The sequence below is a fragment of the Dipodomys merriami genome, unplaced genomic scaffold, assembly GCF_024711535.1.
Source record: "Dipodomys merriami isolate MVZ:Mamm:240054 unplaced genomic scaffold, mDipMer1.0.p SCAF_7, whole genome shotgun sequence".
Taxonomy (NCBI): Eukaryota; Metazoa; Chordata; class Mammalia; order Rodentia; family Heteromyidae; genus Dipodomys; species Dipodomys merriami.
Genome location: NW_027206290.1, coordinates 66,645,957 through 66,662,664, shown reverse-complemented (window position 1 = coordinate 66,662,664; position 16,708 = coordinate 66,645,957). Strand labels below are relative to the sequence as shown.

General features: G+C 51.1%; 1 protein-coding gene across 3 annotated transcripts; it reads right to left on the bottom strand.

Moving 5' to 3' along the window:
• Window positions 1-369: 369 nt before the first annotated feature.
• On the bottom strand, window positions 370-16,359 carry Adissp (adipose secreted signaling protein). Of its 3 annotated transcripts, XM_070006862.1 has the most exons (7): window positions 15,797-15,925; window positions 12,859-12,915; window positions 7,916-8,032; window positions 5,399-5,541; window positions 2,356-2,494; window positions 1,239-1,361; window positions 370-1,036 (listed from the first exon to the last, which is right to left on the bottom strand). In XM_070006862.1, the coding sequence occupies exons 3-7, from the start codon at window positions 7,932-7,934 to the stop codon at window positions 936-938; spliced, it is 525 nt and encodes a 174-aa protein (XP_069862963.1). In that variant the 5' UTR covers window positions 7,935-8,032; window positions 12,859-12,915; window positions 15,797-15,925; the 3' UTR covers window positions 370-935. The 3 variants fall into 3 exon arrangements, with proteins under 3 accessions (XP_069862963.1, XP_069862964.1, XP_069862962.1); XM_070006863.1 differs by lacking the exons at window positions 12,859-12,915; window positions 15,797-15,925 and adding an exon at window positions 16,255-16,359; XM_070006861.1 differs by lacking the exon at window positions 12,859-12,915.
• Between the last annotated feature and the right edge of the window lie 349 nt (window positions 16,360-16,708).

The window sequence follows — 16,708 nt, the reverse complement described above, 5'->3', positions numbered from 1 at the left end:
GGTGCCCTGTGAGTAGAGACCCCAATAATGGGAGTAGGGTGAGAGGCATATGTGCCAGATACAGGAGTTTCAGCTGCACGCAGGGAAGGAACTGGCCAGAAGGGGGTGCTGCTTTCTGTCAACTACACCAAACAGCTTCTCAGGATTCTCTAAGGCCAGGGCAGGAGGCTGCTCCCCATCCAAACTCACTGGGCAACTGGGTCTGAGGCCTAAACTACCTCCGAGAACCTGTACACTTCCTTCTGGGGCCCACCATGGCAGCACCCCTGCCTCCTGAAAGTATGAGTTTACCCGTCTGTTGTTGGCCCATCTGTGAGGGACTGGGCAGTCTTGGACCACAGAGGGAAAAAACAAACAAACCAACAACAATCCTGTATCCACTGGAAGTTTTATTTAAGGTTCTGTTCCAACCAGTCATTTAAAAACCAAGTAACACAGACCTGAGGGGTAAGAACTGGGAACCGAGCCTCCCTCCTACTCTTGTGGGCAGTAGTCAGAAAGGAGGAGGGGTGGGAAAGGTGGCTGAGGTGATCGCAGCAGCAGCAGCAGCAATGGGGGTGGGGGGTCGACATCACAAAGCCACTCTGTCATCTCCCAGGCCCAGGCCGGAGCCCCTAAGGCTTGGGGTGGAGAGTGGGTAGATCCCACACCAGGCCCTCCTGTCCTCTCCTCAGATACCCACCTTGGGAGCTCAACCTATTTCTTCCAGCAGGAGACTGAGGCACATGAAGAGGAGGAAGTGGGAAAGGAGGACATAGGAAAGGCAGGGTGGTGGCAGAATGAAGGCAGAGGTGAGAGGCACTAGGCCCGGCCTAGGCGGTGGACATGCCATTCCCATGCCGACCCTAGGGAGGGGTAAGGAAGCCACATCATCACGCAGCATGTTGGGAGAGGAGGCAGGGTTTAAGGCTGAGAAGCCCCAAGGCAGGCTGGCCTCAGTCGAAGCCATGCCAGTCGCTGTGCTCTGAGTCATACTCCAGTTCGGCACCCACACACTTGACACCATCCAGCAGCATCGGTGTACCATGGTGCCGGTCTGCAAATTGGGACACGGGTTGGACTGTTGTTCACACTCTGGTCCCGCCCCCCATGGTCTACTCCAAGGAGATCCTTACCCCCAATCAGCTGGGCTGTGTGGGGAGGCCCCCACCAGAGGCTGAAGCCCTAAATCGGCAAAGAAACCTCTGGGCCAATCTTATGCCTCTTCCCTCTCACCAGATGCCAGCCTCCTCACTCACCCATGACCCGCGCCTGCACCATCACACGCACGCAGGCACCAGTGCCTCCCTCACAGGCCAACAGCATCTCCTCTTTCAGGACGCCCTCCTTGTGTGCGGAGTACTCGCACTTGATGCTATAACCTGCAGGGGGACAGGGATGGGCCGATTGGTACCTCCCACACTTCCCAAATTGTCTCCTGTAGCCATGGGGCTCCACCCACCAGAAAGGGGCAAGGATGGCCCTTCCAGAGACCAAACAAGGGGGGCACCTGGACTTGGGAAACTTTCTCCAATAATATGGTGTTGAAGCCTAACGTGGCTACAAGGGGGAGGCAGGCTCCAACCCAGGCTTCCAAGAGATTTGCTTCCACACAAAGGGAGTGGTGATAAAGAATGGGGGGAGGGGATGGGAAGGTGGCTCAGTGGTAGAGTGCTTGCCTTGCATGCATGAGGCTCTGGGTTTGATTCCTCAGTACCACATACACAGAAAAGCTGGAAGTGGTGCTTGTGGCTCAAGTGGTAGAGTGCTAGCCTTGAGCAAAAGAAGCTCAGGAACAGTGCCCAGACCCTGAGTTCAAGCCTTGGGACTGGTAAGAGAGAGAGAGGGAGAGAGGAGGGAGAGGGAGAGAGAAAGCAAGCAAGCAAGCTTTGAGGGGTCAGGTGGCAAAAAGCAAAGCAAAAGCTTGAGGGGTTTTTCTCAATCCACTAGGTGCCAAGTCTTGAATGGGGGAGCATGGAACTGAAGCTGGGGCAATGGGCAGCACACCACAAAACTGATACTCTAGCCTCTTCCAGGCTGGAGTAGGGGTGGCACATGACCTAAAGCCAGCTGGGTAGAGAGAAACAGCCTAAGATCTAAGGTGAGCACTAGAAGTCAGCTACCCAGAGTCCCTGCAGTTCCAACCTTGCTCTCCAGGGGGAGAGGGCTGACCAGGCCCTCAGTGGCCTCCCCACTGAGGAAATCATCAGTCAGTGGGCAGATGTAGCCCTGCAAAGTTGCCACACTGCAAACTCATAGTAGTACCATGTCCCTGACTTAGTGAACTGCCTAACCCCCCCATTGCCACACTCTCATTCCCTCTCACAGCCAGGACCACTGGATGAGGGCAGGCCTTCAGCAGTCCAAGTGACATACCTTCAGGAATGGGCATGACACTGAGGAGCCTGAGGTGCAGGCTGGGGACAGGTGCCTCGTGGATGTCTTTGCTCAGCCTGAGCACGGGGGGCAGAGTGAAGGTAATCTCATACCTGTGCAGGATCTTCAGGAAGCCAACCTGCAGCAGGAGAAGAGAGGGAAGAGGCACCTTCACTTACTGCTTCATCCAGGGCCCATCCAGGCTGTGCTACCTATAATCCTTGTGACCCCCAGCACCTGCTTCCCTGGGAGTCCATTACTCCTCCATTACTTCATCTGGTCCACATCCCTAATCAGATGGCTCCAGGTCCTGTGACAGAATCTCCCAAGAACCAACCAGCACAATCCAAAGCATGTGTGTCAAGGCCCACAGTCCTCATAGATGAGATACATGGAAACCACATTGTGTGACTAGGGAGAAGTCTTCCCTAGACTTTTGACCATTTCTTACCTGCATGGCACACAGCATGTCACCAACCACTGCCCCAGAGGGCAGTGACAAAGTCCTATGACATAGATCACCTACCTACTCTCACCATTCCAGCATTTGCTCAGAGGCAGTAGCTCAGGGTCAGGGATGCTGGTCCTCCAGACATTCATGTGGAGACACCACGCACCACAGCATGAAATTGAGGGGAGGAGAGGGATTCAATAAATAAGACCCTAGGGTCTAGGGATGTAGCTCAGGAGTAGTGTGCTTAGCGTGTGTGTGTGAGAAGCTGAGTTCAATCCCCATAAACTACCAACAAAAAAGAAAAGGAGGGTGGGGGGAACGCTAGACCACAGCTGGCCCCAGACTTGGCATCAATCACAGAGCTCAGACTCTAGACTGATCACAGATGCCTGCCTGCTGACCCAAACGCTCAGTGTGCCCAGCAGTCTCCGCTGTCTGTGCAGTGGTTGGCAACTAATGTCCCTCTGGGACAGATGCCATCCTTAGAAACTCCAGAGATGTGAGGGGTCATAGGTTGAGGTGGCTGCTAAGTAGGGGGGCTGGCAAGGGGTGCCAGTCTAGTAGGCCCAGCTGGGCATATAGTTACAGAAGCTGAACAGCCTCACCCCAGGGAGCAGGTTAGGAGTAGAGTCTTTTGATGAAATCAGGCTGATGTTACCACGTGATAAACTTTACTCCACATTCTGCTATTGGAGGGTACACCACTCAAGAAAGCTTTGTGGCTGTACCTGTTTGCTATAACCTGTGACCCAACTGTACCACTTGCAGAATCTTCCAGGAAAGATACTCAGAGATGTGCAAAACAATACTCATTAGTGCCCTATTTATAACAGAGAAACAAACCACCGTAACACCCAGGAACACGAAGCAGCCAAATCAATGTGAGGCACAGTCTGGAGGACCAAGCAGGAATAAAATCTTGTAGGAAATTATTTCCTGACACAGACAAGAAGCAGTTCACAGACAGATGCCAGCAAAATAGCATGTCCATGGTGATACCAGCTCTTTGTTTTTGGAAATGAAGCTTCAAAAAAAAAAAAGGGCTAGAGTGACACATATCAAAATAGTAACCATGATTACAGTGCAACTGGCTAATTTTAAATTTCTTTTAATTTAATTTTTTTTAGGCAGTGCTGAGAATCAAGCCAGGGCCTCACACATTCTAGGCAGAGTCTACTACTGACCTATATCCTTGGCCTCGCTATTTTTTTCTATCTTCCAAATTTTCTCTAGTATACATTTTGCAATAAAGTGACAGTACTACTTTTTTTAAAAATTGTAGTTCATGCTATTTATTTCCTTGGAGAAAACTGTCAGCTACAAGAGAAAGAGTAACGACTTTAGAGTTGAAGAGAAATCTGGGCACCTCTCTGGGCCCCAGCTACTTCTCAGGGCTTTCACCAAAGACCCACCCTGCACAGGGCACTCCTGCTCAGACCTGGACCCCTGACTGATTGATCAATCTGTTTTCCCCAACCCAGCCCCTCTAGAGTTGTTTCTGCCTCTTCCAAGTGGATATGAGGCACTACAGTGTACACTGGAAGACCCCTGTCAGGGGTAAGGTGTGGCTCTCTAAGAAGAAGGGGGTGTTCCACTAACTAGAGAATGGTATACAGCTCAGAGGTACACTATATGTGTGGCATGCATAAGGCTCTGGATTCTATCTAAGCACAAAATAAAATGTGAGTGATTTTAAAAAAAACACAAACTACAAGGTAGAAAAAATAACCTGTGCAATAAAAAAAGGGCTCAGCAGTAGAACACCTGCCTAACAAGTGCAAGGCCCTAAGTATAGTCCCAGAATAGCCAAAAAATAAAGGAGAGGAAAAATAAAAGCTGGTTATGGCACATGTCTATGGTCCTAATGATTCTCGAGGGTGAAAATAAGAAGCTTGTCCTGGGCTGGGAAGCTGGCTCAGTGGTAGAGTGCTGGCCTTGCATGCATGAGGCCCTGTGTTCTATTCCTCAGCACCACATAAGCAGAAAAAAGCCAGAAGTGGCACTGTGGCTCAAGTGGTAGGGTGCTAGCTGAAGAGTTGATGGATAGCGCCCAGGCCCAGAGTTCAGCCCCCATGACTGACCAAAAAAAAAAAAAAAAGCTTGCCCAGGCAAAAATGCATACCCCATCTTAAAAAAAAAAATCATAAAAAGCAAAAAATGTCCATGGCTCAAGTGGTAGAACACTTGCCTAGCAAGAATAAGACTATCAGCCAGGCTCTGGTGACCCATACCTATAATCCTAGCTAATGGATCTAAGGATTGTGGTTCAAAGCCATCCCAGGCATGAGACTCTGATCTCCAATTAACCACTAGAAAACCAGAAGTGGCGCTGTGGCTAAAAGTAGCAGAGCACTAGACTTGAGCTGAAGAGCTCAGAGACAGTGCCTATGCCTACAGTTCAAGCCCCATGAACAACAACAAGAAAGGTATTTCTCTCATCAATTCTCCCACCTTCCAACTTACGGATGGAGAAACCAAGGCAAAGAGGAGTCCAGTTGAGGGAAGGAAGTAATGGGTGGAGGATGCCCAGCAGACGCAGGAAGGAAGGGGACGGAGGAGGGATTTATGATGGAGGAGACATGTACCTACCTTAACCAGAAAGCTGCTTTCACTCTCCTGAGTGACCATGACCACTGAGTCATGCAGCTTCTCATCAAAATGGACATGGCCCTGGGAGCCTTCTGCATCATGGCTTGCCGCAAAGCGGATACTCCGGACTCTGGGCTTGTTGCCTAGAAAGAGTGGGAGAGGAATCCAGGGGCCACTAGCTTTCTCTTTCCCAGCAAACCATGTCCCTTGTTCCCCAGCTGTCCTTGATATCACCCAGCATCCACTGGCAAGCTCCTTCATGGCTGAGATGGACAATGGTGGACATAAGGCTTGAGGACCTTCATTATGCCCTACCTACCCAGTACTCCCACAAAATTCTCCCTTCAGCATAGAAATGGTGGGGGTAGGAACTTGAGGCTGGATGATAAGATTCCTCACTTGGAAGGGAGGAAGCTGGCATCAGAGACAAGAAGACACAGTCCTCTTGGCCTTCCCCTTCTGCCCAGCCAGTACAGGGCTGGGCCTCTGCATGTCCTGTCCCAGCCTTTCCTAGAGGGAGCCAAGCTCACCATGCCTGGCATCTTTTCTCCCAGGTCTTTCCTGCCTGTGCCTCCTGATGACCCCAACCAGTATAACATGGGGAGGGAAGGGAGGAGGGAACCTCAGGTATAGGAATGTACTCTTGGGGACTTGCTTGCAGTGGGAAAAATGGAAGTGAAAACTCATACTATGCTGCTACTAAACTCATACTATGCTGCTACTAAAGCTAGCTGCTCACTGGCAGGTAAGAAGGAAAAAGTTGACTCAGGCATTAGTGGCTCACTCCTGTAATTCTAGCTATTCAGGAAGCTAAGATCTGAGGATCACAGTTTGAAGCCAGCTCAGGCAGGAAAATCTGTGAGACACCCCGCCCCAACCATGTTGTAAGTCTTGAACTCTGAGCCTGGGTGCTGTCCCTGAGCTCTTCAGCTCAAGGTGAGTGCTCTACTACTTGAGCCACATGCCACTTCCTGTTTTCAGGTGCTTAATTGCAGATAAGAGTCTCACAGATTTTTCTGCCCTGGCTGGCTTTGAACCTTGACCTTCAGATCTCAGCCTCCTGAGTAGCTAGGATTATAGGCGTTAGCCATGGGCACCCGACTCTGTGAGACTCTTCTCTCTAGTTAAGCACCTAAAAGCCAGAAGTCTAGATGTAGTAGAGCATTAACCTTGAGCACACATGCTCAGGGACAGAACAGGCCCGACGTTCAAGCCCCATGACCAAAAACAACCACCAAAAACAAAAAGAAGGAAAAAGCTGGAGAGCTTCCTAGCACTCCACACCATTTTTTCCCCTGCTTAGCCCCTGTTAAAGCCCTTGGATATCCCTGAGCTGGCCAGAAAGGGCAGGGGTTTAGACAGGATAAATGGTAAGGTAAAGAGCCAACAGAGGGCCTGGTCTGCATGGACACTCACCCTTTTCCCCTTTGATCCTTTAGCCAGGGATGGGGAACATCCAGCCCATGGGCTGTATAGGTCATTTGGTACATGACAGGACAGACACATACACTTTTGGAATGCTTCATGTCATTTACCATTTGCCTGAATTAAGAATTTTGTATGGGGCGGGGAAGGTGGCTCAGTGGTAGAGCGCTTGCCTTGCATGCATGAGGCCCTGGGTTCGATTCCTCAGCACCACATAAACAGAAAAAACAAGCCGGAGGTGGCGTTGTGGGTCAAGTGGTAGAGCACTAGCCTTGAGCTGAAGAGTTGAGGGACAGTACCCAGGCCCAGAGTTCAGGCCCACGACTGGACCCAAAAAAATAAATTAAAAAAATGAAGAATTTTGTATGGCCTGCAAACAATGTTATAAATAACCAAATGGCCCTTGTCTGCTAGTCTCCTTCTCCTCCCCCATTATCCCTTAGGCCTCCAAGAGCCTCAACTAGAGTCCTCTGGGTGGAAGGACTTGGGGCACCCTTGGTCTGGGCTCCTGAATACTTAGCAGAAGTCCTCTAGATTGTAACCAGAGTTTAGATTCCCTTTCAGAGCTTGCTGTGGCCCTATCCACCTCCCCAGTCTTGGGACACATCACAACCCTGAATGTCCCCTACCCCTTAACAGTAGAATGAAAGATGGCACAGAAGCATATGCCTCTGAAAAACAGCAAGGCAAGGAGACAGCAGGGGTCCCTGCCAGGGTCTGGGTAATCCCAAGGACCTAGAATAAACACTAGCATATTCTTTTTGTCGTTGGTGGTGGTCATGGGGCTTGAACTCAGCGTCTGGGCACTGTCCCTGAGCTCTTTTTGCTTAAGCCTATGCTCTACCACTTTGAGCCACGCTCCACTTTCAGTTTTTGAGTGGTTAAGTGGAGATAAGAGTCTCATGGGGACTTTTCTGCCCAGGCTGGCTTCGAACCACAATCCTCCAGATTTCAATCTCCTGAGTAGCTAACATTACAACCACCGGTGTCCGGGCTACACTAGCATATTCTGAATGACGCTGAGTCTCACACCCACACTTAAGGCTGAAGGGGACCTAGCTGGAAACGCTTGCAGGCAAGGAAAGCACTCACCCTTGTTGGCTGCAGCCATGGACGTCCTCCCTGCCACCAAGCAAGACACACAGCTCCTGCCGGACACCGCCACTCAAGCTCAGCAGCCTCCCATGCTCCAGAGACACCAGTAGGAGCCTGAAGGATGAAGAAGAACAAGGGTCAGGACCACACAGGAGCCAATGGCTGGGTAAGAGCAGAAGACTCCCTATAGGAAAGACCCAAACCTCTGCTGCTCTCAGCAGCCACATAGGTCCAAATCCTGACATTGGGCCTTCTGCCCAACCCCTTATGCCATCACTCACATACTCAAGAGCCCTCACCACTGCCTGACACCCTACCAACCCAGAGCCCTGCCTGCATATGCTAAGGTTCCAGATGTCAAGGTTCCAGATGGGCACAGGATGCATGTGCCCAGCTAACCTGAGGCTAGCAGGAAGGACCATCTAGAAAGAAGGAGGGCTTTACTGGTATTTTTCAGAGGCCTTTTGTAACAATGTTGATCATAAAGGGTCGCAAGGACCATATTATTCAGATCACACACCGGTGCAGCTGGGCACAGGTCAGTCAACAGTACGTTTGAAGGTGGGCAAAAAAGAGGACAGCATAAAATGAACATATCCTAGTATTCAACCAGGACTATATACTGAACAGAGGCCCGTGGGAGGTGCCCATAATCTGAACCTGCCATGCAGACCTGGCCTGAATCCCATGGTGGCCTCTCAAATTAGCTGTCTCAGGGCAGCAGTAAACATAAAGCACCCCAGGAAGCCTCTGGTGGGCTGTGCAAGACCAATTCAAGCATCAAAACGAGTAATGAGCACAACTGATGAAAACAGATGGAATACAGAAAACCAGAGCATTCACAGAGATTACAAAAAAGAAGAAAGCAAAACAAACCAACCAAACCCTCATGTGTCACTACTGACAGCAGCAGTGTCTTAACTCTTTGCTCTGAGAACTGGAGATTAAAGAAAAATAAATCAGCCTGTTTCTTGGTCTTTCTTGTAAACCAACTATTCTGGTAGTGATGGAAAGCTCTTCTTCACAGGCAATTTGTTGCTGATAAATAACAATGGAATGGCCAAATGCCAAGTCATTCTGCAAATGACAAGCCAGTCACTGGTAGTTCATGCTTGTAATCCTAGTCACTCAGGGGGCTAAGATCTGAGGATGGTGACTTGAAACTAGCCCTGGCAGAAAAGTCTGTGAAACTGTTATTTCCAATAAACTACTCAGAAAAAGCTGGAAATGATGCTGTGGCTCAAGTGGTAAAGCACAAGCCTTGAGCAAAAGCTCAGGAATAGTGCCCAGGCCCTGAGTTCAAGCCCCAGGACCTGCACCAAAAAAAATTTTTAATTAAAAAAATAATAAAAAGAAACAAATGCCAAAGGCAATGATAATCAATAGACACTGAACTGAGAGAGAGAGAGACCAGAAGATCCACAAATGCCACCAACAAATGAGATGTGTGTGTGTGTGTGTGTGTGTGTGTGTGTGTGTGTGTGTGTGTGTGTGTACGTACTTGGGCTTGAACTCAAGAACTCATGCTTAAATTCAACTTTCTTGGGTCTCTATCACTTGAGTTCAGCATTTTGCTAGTTAATGGAGATGGAGTCTCAAGAGGCTTTTCTGCTCAGGCTGGCTTTAAACCCCAATCCTTCAGGTCTCAGCTTCTTTAGTAGCTAGGATTACAGGTATAAGCCATTAGTGCCCAGTAGGTTTGGGTTCTTAAAGAGGCAAAATACAAGTTTGTAATGAGGGGAATGTAACATCACCAAGACACACACAGATCTATCTCTCCTCACTCACCACAGGACAGTCTGACATGCTGATGCCTCTTGGAGTGAGGCAGACAAGTCTCAGTACCACTGACAAGGGATTTTTGCCAAAGACACTTAACCTGGATCTAATTGAGCTTCTAGCCCCAAAGTCTCATTACTGAAAATGCAGAGGATAGAACAAATTAAGTGACTGAGTGAGCAATGAAACAACCCAGAAGGCAGTGTATGTCACAGGATGACTGACCTGTTTCTTCAAACTTCAAGGAAAAAAAAAAGAGGGAAGACTGTTCTAGATAGGGAATTGGCAAATTATAGGCTGTTGAGCCATTTACTGCCAGTCATTTGCAAATAAAGTTTTACTGGAACACAACCACTCTAGTTCATTTACATGTTGTCTATGACAGTTTATGCACTGAAACAAAACTATTCTAACTAGTGTGACAAAGACCATATGGCTTGCAAAGTCTAAAATATTTACCATCTAGCCCTTTACAGAGTCTAAAAACCTATGTTCTACATTAATATGTATTTGGTGGACCAAGAAGGCAGGAAAATCTTAGGACAATTGATCTGTTTTTTCCCCCCGGATCACAACATTATCTACAAAAAGGAAAGATTTCTTTTTTTTTTTTTTTATTGTGAAAATACCATACAGAGGGGTTACAATTACATGGGCAAGGTACTGAGTACATTTCTTATCAAGCATTGTTGCCTCCTCTTTTGTTTCCCCTTCCCATCTTCCCCCTTCTCCCCCTGCTTCCCTCACACCCCCACACCCCCTTCACCCCGGCCAAAGTTGTAAAGTTCGTTTTTCGACATAACATCTTGTACATCTCATTGTTGCCATGGGTCCACCTGTATCCCTATTTAAACAATTTGTTTTTTCCCTTCCCCTACACAAAGTATACCAACATCAAATACAGTGAAAACAGGGATTATACCGTGGGGGAGAGGAAAGTTTTTTGTTTTTGTTTTTTGGTCCGGTCATGGGGCCTGAACTCTGGGCCTGGGTTCTGTCCTTCAGCTGTTCAGCTCAAGGCTAGCACTCTACTTCTTGAGCCACAGGGCCACTTCGGCTTTTTTTCTTTTTGCTTATGTGGTGCTGGGGAATCGAACCCAGGGCCTCATTCATGCAAGGCAAGCGCTCTACCACTGAGCCACCTTCCTACCCAGCCCCGAGAGGAAAGTTTTTGAGTTGGGCTCACTCCTATAATCCTAGTTATTCAGGAGGCTGAGATCTGAGGATTGTAATTCAGAGTCAGTTTAATAGAAAAGTCCATGACACTCTTAGCTCCAATTAACCACAAAAAACCACTCTTAGCTCAAGTGGTAGAGCACTAGCCTTGAGTACAAAAGCTCAGAGACAGCACTCAGAGCTAGAGTTCAAGCCCCAGGACCAGCAAAAAAAAAAAAAAAAAAAGAAAGAAAGGAAGGAAGGAAGGAAGGGAGGGAGGGAAGGAGGGAGGGAGGGAGGGAAGGAGGGAGGGAGGGAGGGAGGGAGGGAGGGAAAGAAAGAGAGAGAGAAAGAAAGAAAGAAAGAAAGAAAGAAAGAAAGAAAGAAAGAAAGAAAGAAAGAAAAAAAGAAAGAGAGAGAAGGAGGTAGAGGAAGAGGAGAGGAGAAAGGAAACAGGGGAATGGGTTTCTAAGTCCCCATTAAAAGAGACATTCAGGGGATAATTGGGGAAACAAAAGCCATGGACATTAAGAAATGAGCTGAGGGGCTGGGAATGTGGCTCAGTGGTAGAGTGCTTGGCTAGCATGCATGAAGCCCTAGGTTCGATTCTTCAATAACACATATATAGAAAGAGCCAGAAGTGGAGCTGTGGCTCAAGTGGTAGAATACTACCCTTGAGGGAAAGAAGCTCAGAGACAGTGCCCAGAGCCTGAGTTCAAGCCCCAGGACTAGCAAAAAGAAAAAAGAAAAAAAAAAAAAAAGAAATGAGCTGATTTTGTTTAGTGGAAATATACTATACAGAATTTTTTTTTTTTTTTTGAGAAATGCACTGAAAGTATTTAGAGATGAGAGGCCCATGCGTGACCTTGGCTAATCCTGATAATGAAGAGAAACCACAGAGCAGCCTTATTGTCAGGGGCTGGGCCTGTCCAAGACATGAACTCAAGGTCCCCTGGGTGCTTAGAAGCCCTGGGAATGGGAATGACCTTACTTCTACTTCCACTATCAGACAAGTCACCCATGCCCAAGCCCTGCCTCCTAAGTAGTGAGCTCACCATTTTCATCTGTCCCAGAAGGCTCCTGGGCCTAGAGAGATGAATGGAGGGGCCTGGTTCGCCTCTAGAAAGCAGGACTTGCCAGCGAGGGAACTGCTCTGAACCAGCACCATCCTCAGAGGCCTCAGGATGCAGAAAGGCAAACTCTACCCTACTCAACTCTGTCCAGGGCTGCTTGGGGTTAGTTTGCCTCCAAGAAGCCTGACCTTGGAAAGAACTTTGCCCCAACCCAGCCACTGCAGCTACCCAACTGTGGCAAACAGGCAAATGTAAGAGCCATACCTTCATCCATCCCTGAAGATCCTACTCATACACATTTCTTCAGGTGGGGGGCAGTCTCCCTAGGACTCTTCTTGGACACCTGGCTGGTGAGCAAAAGCTACTGGGAGGATTTTCCACAAAACACTCTGGTCCACTACTACAGTCCCACCCTATCTTCCCCAACCCCACTGCCTGGTCTCTGCCTGCCTTTGCCAAGGCCATCTGACGGAAGCAATCTCCTGTCCCATTAAAGTAATCCCTATCCACACTTTAGCTGAGGGCTTGCCTGAGCATATCCTTTTAAGGGAACACTCTCTTACTCCACCTCAAGTCTTAGGATAGGCCTAGAATTCTTTACAAGATTCCTATTCTCACTTCTGGGTCATTCATTCAGTCTTCCTCACCTTAAAAGGGGAGTGATTAGCTGGGCATGGTGGCTCATCCCTGTACTCCTAGCTACTCAGAAGGCTGAGGATCACGGTTCAAAACCAGCCTGGGCAGGAAAGGCCATGAGACTCTTACCTCCAATAAACCACTCAGAAAACCTGAAGTGGCACTGTGGCTCAAGTGGTAAAGCACTAGCCTTGAGCTGAAGAGCTGAGGGATAGTACCCAGGCCAGAGTTCAAGCCCCACAACTGACAAAAAAAGGAAAAGAAAGAAGAAGGGAAGTGATTGTGGTTTTGCCAAACCTTGTGTCTCCGGAGCCCAGCATAGCACCTGACAAAGCTGCTGTATTCAGTTTATACCTGTTGAATGAATGAACAATCACCCTTAGAAATGCCCAAGTATGGACCTTACTGGGCCCTCCAAGCAGATGTGGTACAATCAGGGCCAATTACCTGCAGGAATCCCCCCCCCACTTCCCCAATTAAAGCCTGCTCTAGAGGGTACTCCCCCTTTCTCCCAGTGTGGCTTCCTCCTGGGCACACCTCTGATCTTGCCACAATCATCTGGTTCCCTGCTCAGGCCAACCTTGAGATGGTCAGGCTGCTGAGGACGGAACCCATGTCTCCCGCTGTGCCTGGAACTTGGACAGAGCAATCACTCACGAAGTACCTGAAATCCTCTGTGAGAACATGGCTGTAGTGGGGAAAGAAGTAACTAAAGGAGCCCAAAGGAGACAGGAAAACCAAATCTCTTTCGCAACAGAGAATCTACCAGTAGCTGTCCCCTAGGAGCTAGACTCACAGTACACAAATTCCTCATTAGAAGCAGGAAACGAGGACAACGGCCTTCTTGGCTGTAGCCATGTCCACAGAGAACTGCTAGTCCACCTTGTAGCCCCTGACCTGGCCTTGCCTCCAGGCAACCTCCTGTGCCTGCCAAGTCCTCACTGTGGCCCAAAAGCTACGCAAGCCCCCAGAGGCATGGGCAAGTCATTTCACTTCTGTGACACACAGGAATAAGCAGCAGCTTATTATCCCAGGGTTTGGTGCAGCTGTGCCTGCACCAAATTGAAAATGCGCCCACCCCACTGTGCTCCCACTTCAGAACTCTGCAAAAGCAAATCCCAGAGGGCTTGGTTTCTAAAACAACAGCAATGTTCTGAAAGAGAAGCACTGGAGAACAGGCACTTCAGGTCAATCCTAGAGGAGCCAAAGTGGCCCTGAAGGTGGACCCCAGGGACTTGAGCTCAAAAAAAAAAAAAAACAGCTCAAGGATTAAGGGGGCCTCCCTCCCCCTTACTATCCCTGACCTTCCACTTCTTCCACTCCCACCACAGCCAGGCCTCCAGGGAGGGGGGCTAGAGAGATACAGAGAATGTAATCTTAGCCCCTCTACTCTAGCTGCCAACCTGCCAAGGATGAGTCCTTGGATAGTCTCAGGATGGGGAGAGCTAAAAAGCAGGAACAAATATCTAGGGGTCTTCTGAGACTCTCTGTTGCTCTCAGGAAAAATGTGGGTACCTTCCGTCTGGGGAATAGAGAGTGATACACTATAGTGCTGGCTACTGTTCAGGCTGCTCCATGCTAGGGCCCAAGCCCCAATGTGAGAAAGGGTCAGCTACTGCCTATATATGGCAAAGGGAGCTTTTAAAACTGCTGCCTTCTTGCATACCACCTCTATGATCCAGAGGCAGTCACCAAGCCCCAAGGTGTCATAGGGTCAGGGAAGGGCTCTGTCCCCATCCTCTCAATCATTTCTCAATCATTCTTCAATCCTCATTCTCAACCTGGCAGAGGGCTTTGTCTGAGCAAAGCCAGACAAGCCACCTTCCACCCTTCCTAAGGCTTCCTGCCATCCTAGTGCTCAGTCTTGGCTTGAGAACTCAGGCCAGGCAGCACTATTCAGCCCCCTCCCCCCCCCCCATTAAAGCTCAAGTCTGTCAAAAGAACATCCCCTGAGGTCTCAGGATAGGGCCACCCACACTGGTGGCCTCTCCAGAACATGACATAGGAGTAGAACACACAGCCAGGGCACAGCAAGGCTGGAGGTCCTATCAACTCAGCCTTGATCCAACTTAACTTTGTCTTCCCTCTAGCAGACCAACGGTATACAAGGATGGGTATGGGTGTCTTCTCTTTCACGAACAGGAGAGGATAAGTTTGAGCTGGGGAAGGGGTCCCACCATCCCTTCTGTCTTACCAACAAGTGCTGCCCTCTTCTTCCCAGCATCCTTTCTTCCACTTGTCCTGCCCTCAACCATAGAGTGCTTGGACTCCTCTAGCCTCCCGACTACCCCCCCCCCCAGACTCGGCCCTGGGCTGGGCTGTTGACTTGGGGGTTCCCAAGAATCAAAGGTCAGTCTGGATTCTGGGGATGACAGCTGCCCTTGACTTTTCGACAGCAAACTAAAGCATAGTAATAATGCTCTATTCTCCTTCCCCGTGCCAAGGTGCAAGAGGAAATGCAAGCAGTGGCGCCCTTTGCAACCCAAGAGGGCCTGGCTAACAGAAAGACTAGTCCAAATCAGTCCTGCTGGGCTGACACTGGGAGGGAGGGGGTCGTCGACCAAGTCCCCAGGGGCACGGGCCAGGGAGCCCGAGTACGGGACCGGTATCCTTGCCTGCCGCCATCCCTGTGGGTGTGGCACCCTCGCTCCCACCTCATTCTCGTTTTCGGTGAGGGCAGACGGAGCTGGACGTGCCTCCGACGTACCCATCCGTAGCAGCCAAGGGGTGGCTCGGTCGCTCCCGAGAGCATCCCCCGTGCTCCCGACCTCACCCCGGCTGACGCAGGAGTCTCTCGAGCCCGCTCCCGCAGACACCGCCGCCCTCCTCCCCGAGGGGTGCCGACGCAGCCCCTCTCCCAGGCTCGGAGAGGCGGCTCTGCCAAGGTCACACGGGGAAGCGGTGGCGATCGCGGCACCGAGGGGGAGGCGACGCCCACCCCGGTACGCCCCCGTCCTCCCAGGGGCCACTGGTGTCCCCGCCACCGGCGCCCCAAGAAAAATCACCCCTTCCACGACAGCTAACGGTCACCCGTGTCCCCCCAAACCTGACATCTGCACTCTCGGGGACCGGGAATCCTCCAGGCCCAGCCCCGCCCGCGTCGCCCCCCGCCCCAACCCTTTCATTACAGCAGGTGGAGTCCCAGACACAGACGGCTGAGGACCGGGAAGGCGAGGAGCGGAATCCCGGCGAGCAGGACCGGACTGGGAAGCGAGGAACGGAGGGACAGTCTCACCTTGCGGGCGCACCCCGAGGCCGAGCCAGGAAAGGAAGAAAACTGCGGCGGCGGCGGCGGCGGCGGCGGCGGCGGTGGCGGCGGTGGCGGCGGAGGCAGCCCGGGCTAACGCCGAGCACGAGGAAGGGAGCCCCGCGCCGCGGCCGCCCGCCTCCCGACACGCCCCCGCCTCCGCTCATTGGTCGACCTGGGGGGTGGGGCGAGGGCCGCTTCGGACCAATGAACTGGCTCCAGAGAATGACCAATGAGCGGAGTGCTACCCTACGTCAAGAGCAGGGAATGCTGAGGCTGCGCCCTGCCATCCCACGTCTGCGCGGGGGCCTCGCGTCTTCTCGCGATGAAGTCTGCCAGGCAGCCCTTGGTACCCCGGAGCCGGAATCCCACCAAGCGAACCCCAGGAAGGAGTTGCTGCTCGTGTACGCCCCGCTCTATCGTGCCTTCTGTTATGGAGTCTGCACCTTCTGCTTGGACGGGGTCTCCCCTGGGCCCTGCCCTAAGGGCAAGGCCTCACGTTAGTCTTGTCCGGTAGCTGGGCCGGGCGAACCTCGGGTCTTGGCTTCTTTGTCCACCCCAGTCCTCTGCCACACGGACCGGGAACGAGTCCTGCGAACCCGGCCCGGCCCAGACGAGCATCGCGCAGGGTGGAAGCTGGAGAGCCCGCGCGGGGACCCCAGGGACCGCGGCCTCTGCTCCGGGTCTTGTGGAGGCGGTTGCCATGGCAGCGGGATGCACCGTGTTCAGTCCCGCGGGGTGTGTCATGGGCGCCCTCCACAGAGCCCGGAAGCGAGACGTGACCTCCGGGTCTCCCGAGAGGGGTTCTTGTCGCAGTTCCCCACGCCGGTCCCCTCCCTGCGTATTCGCGGGCGGGGACAGGCTCCCTAAAGTGCCATCCAGCTTCTTCCAACCTAGCTA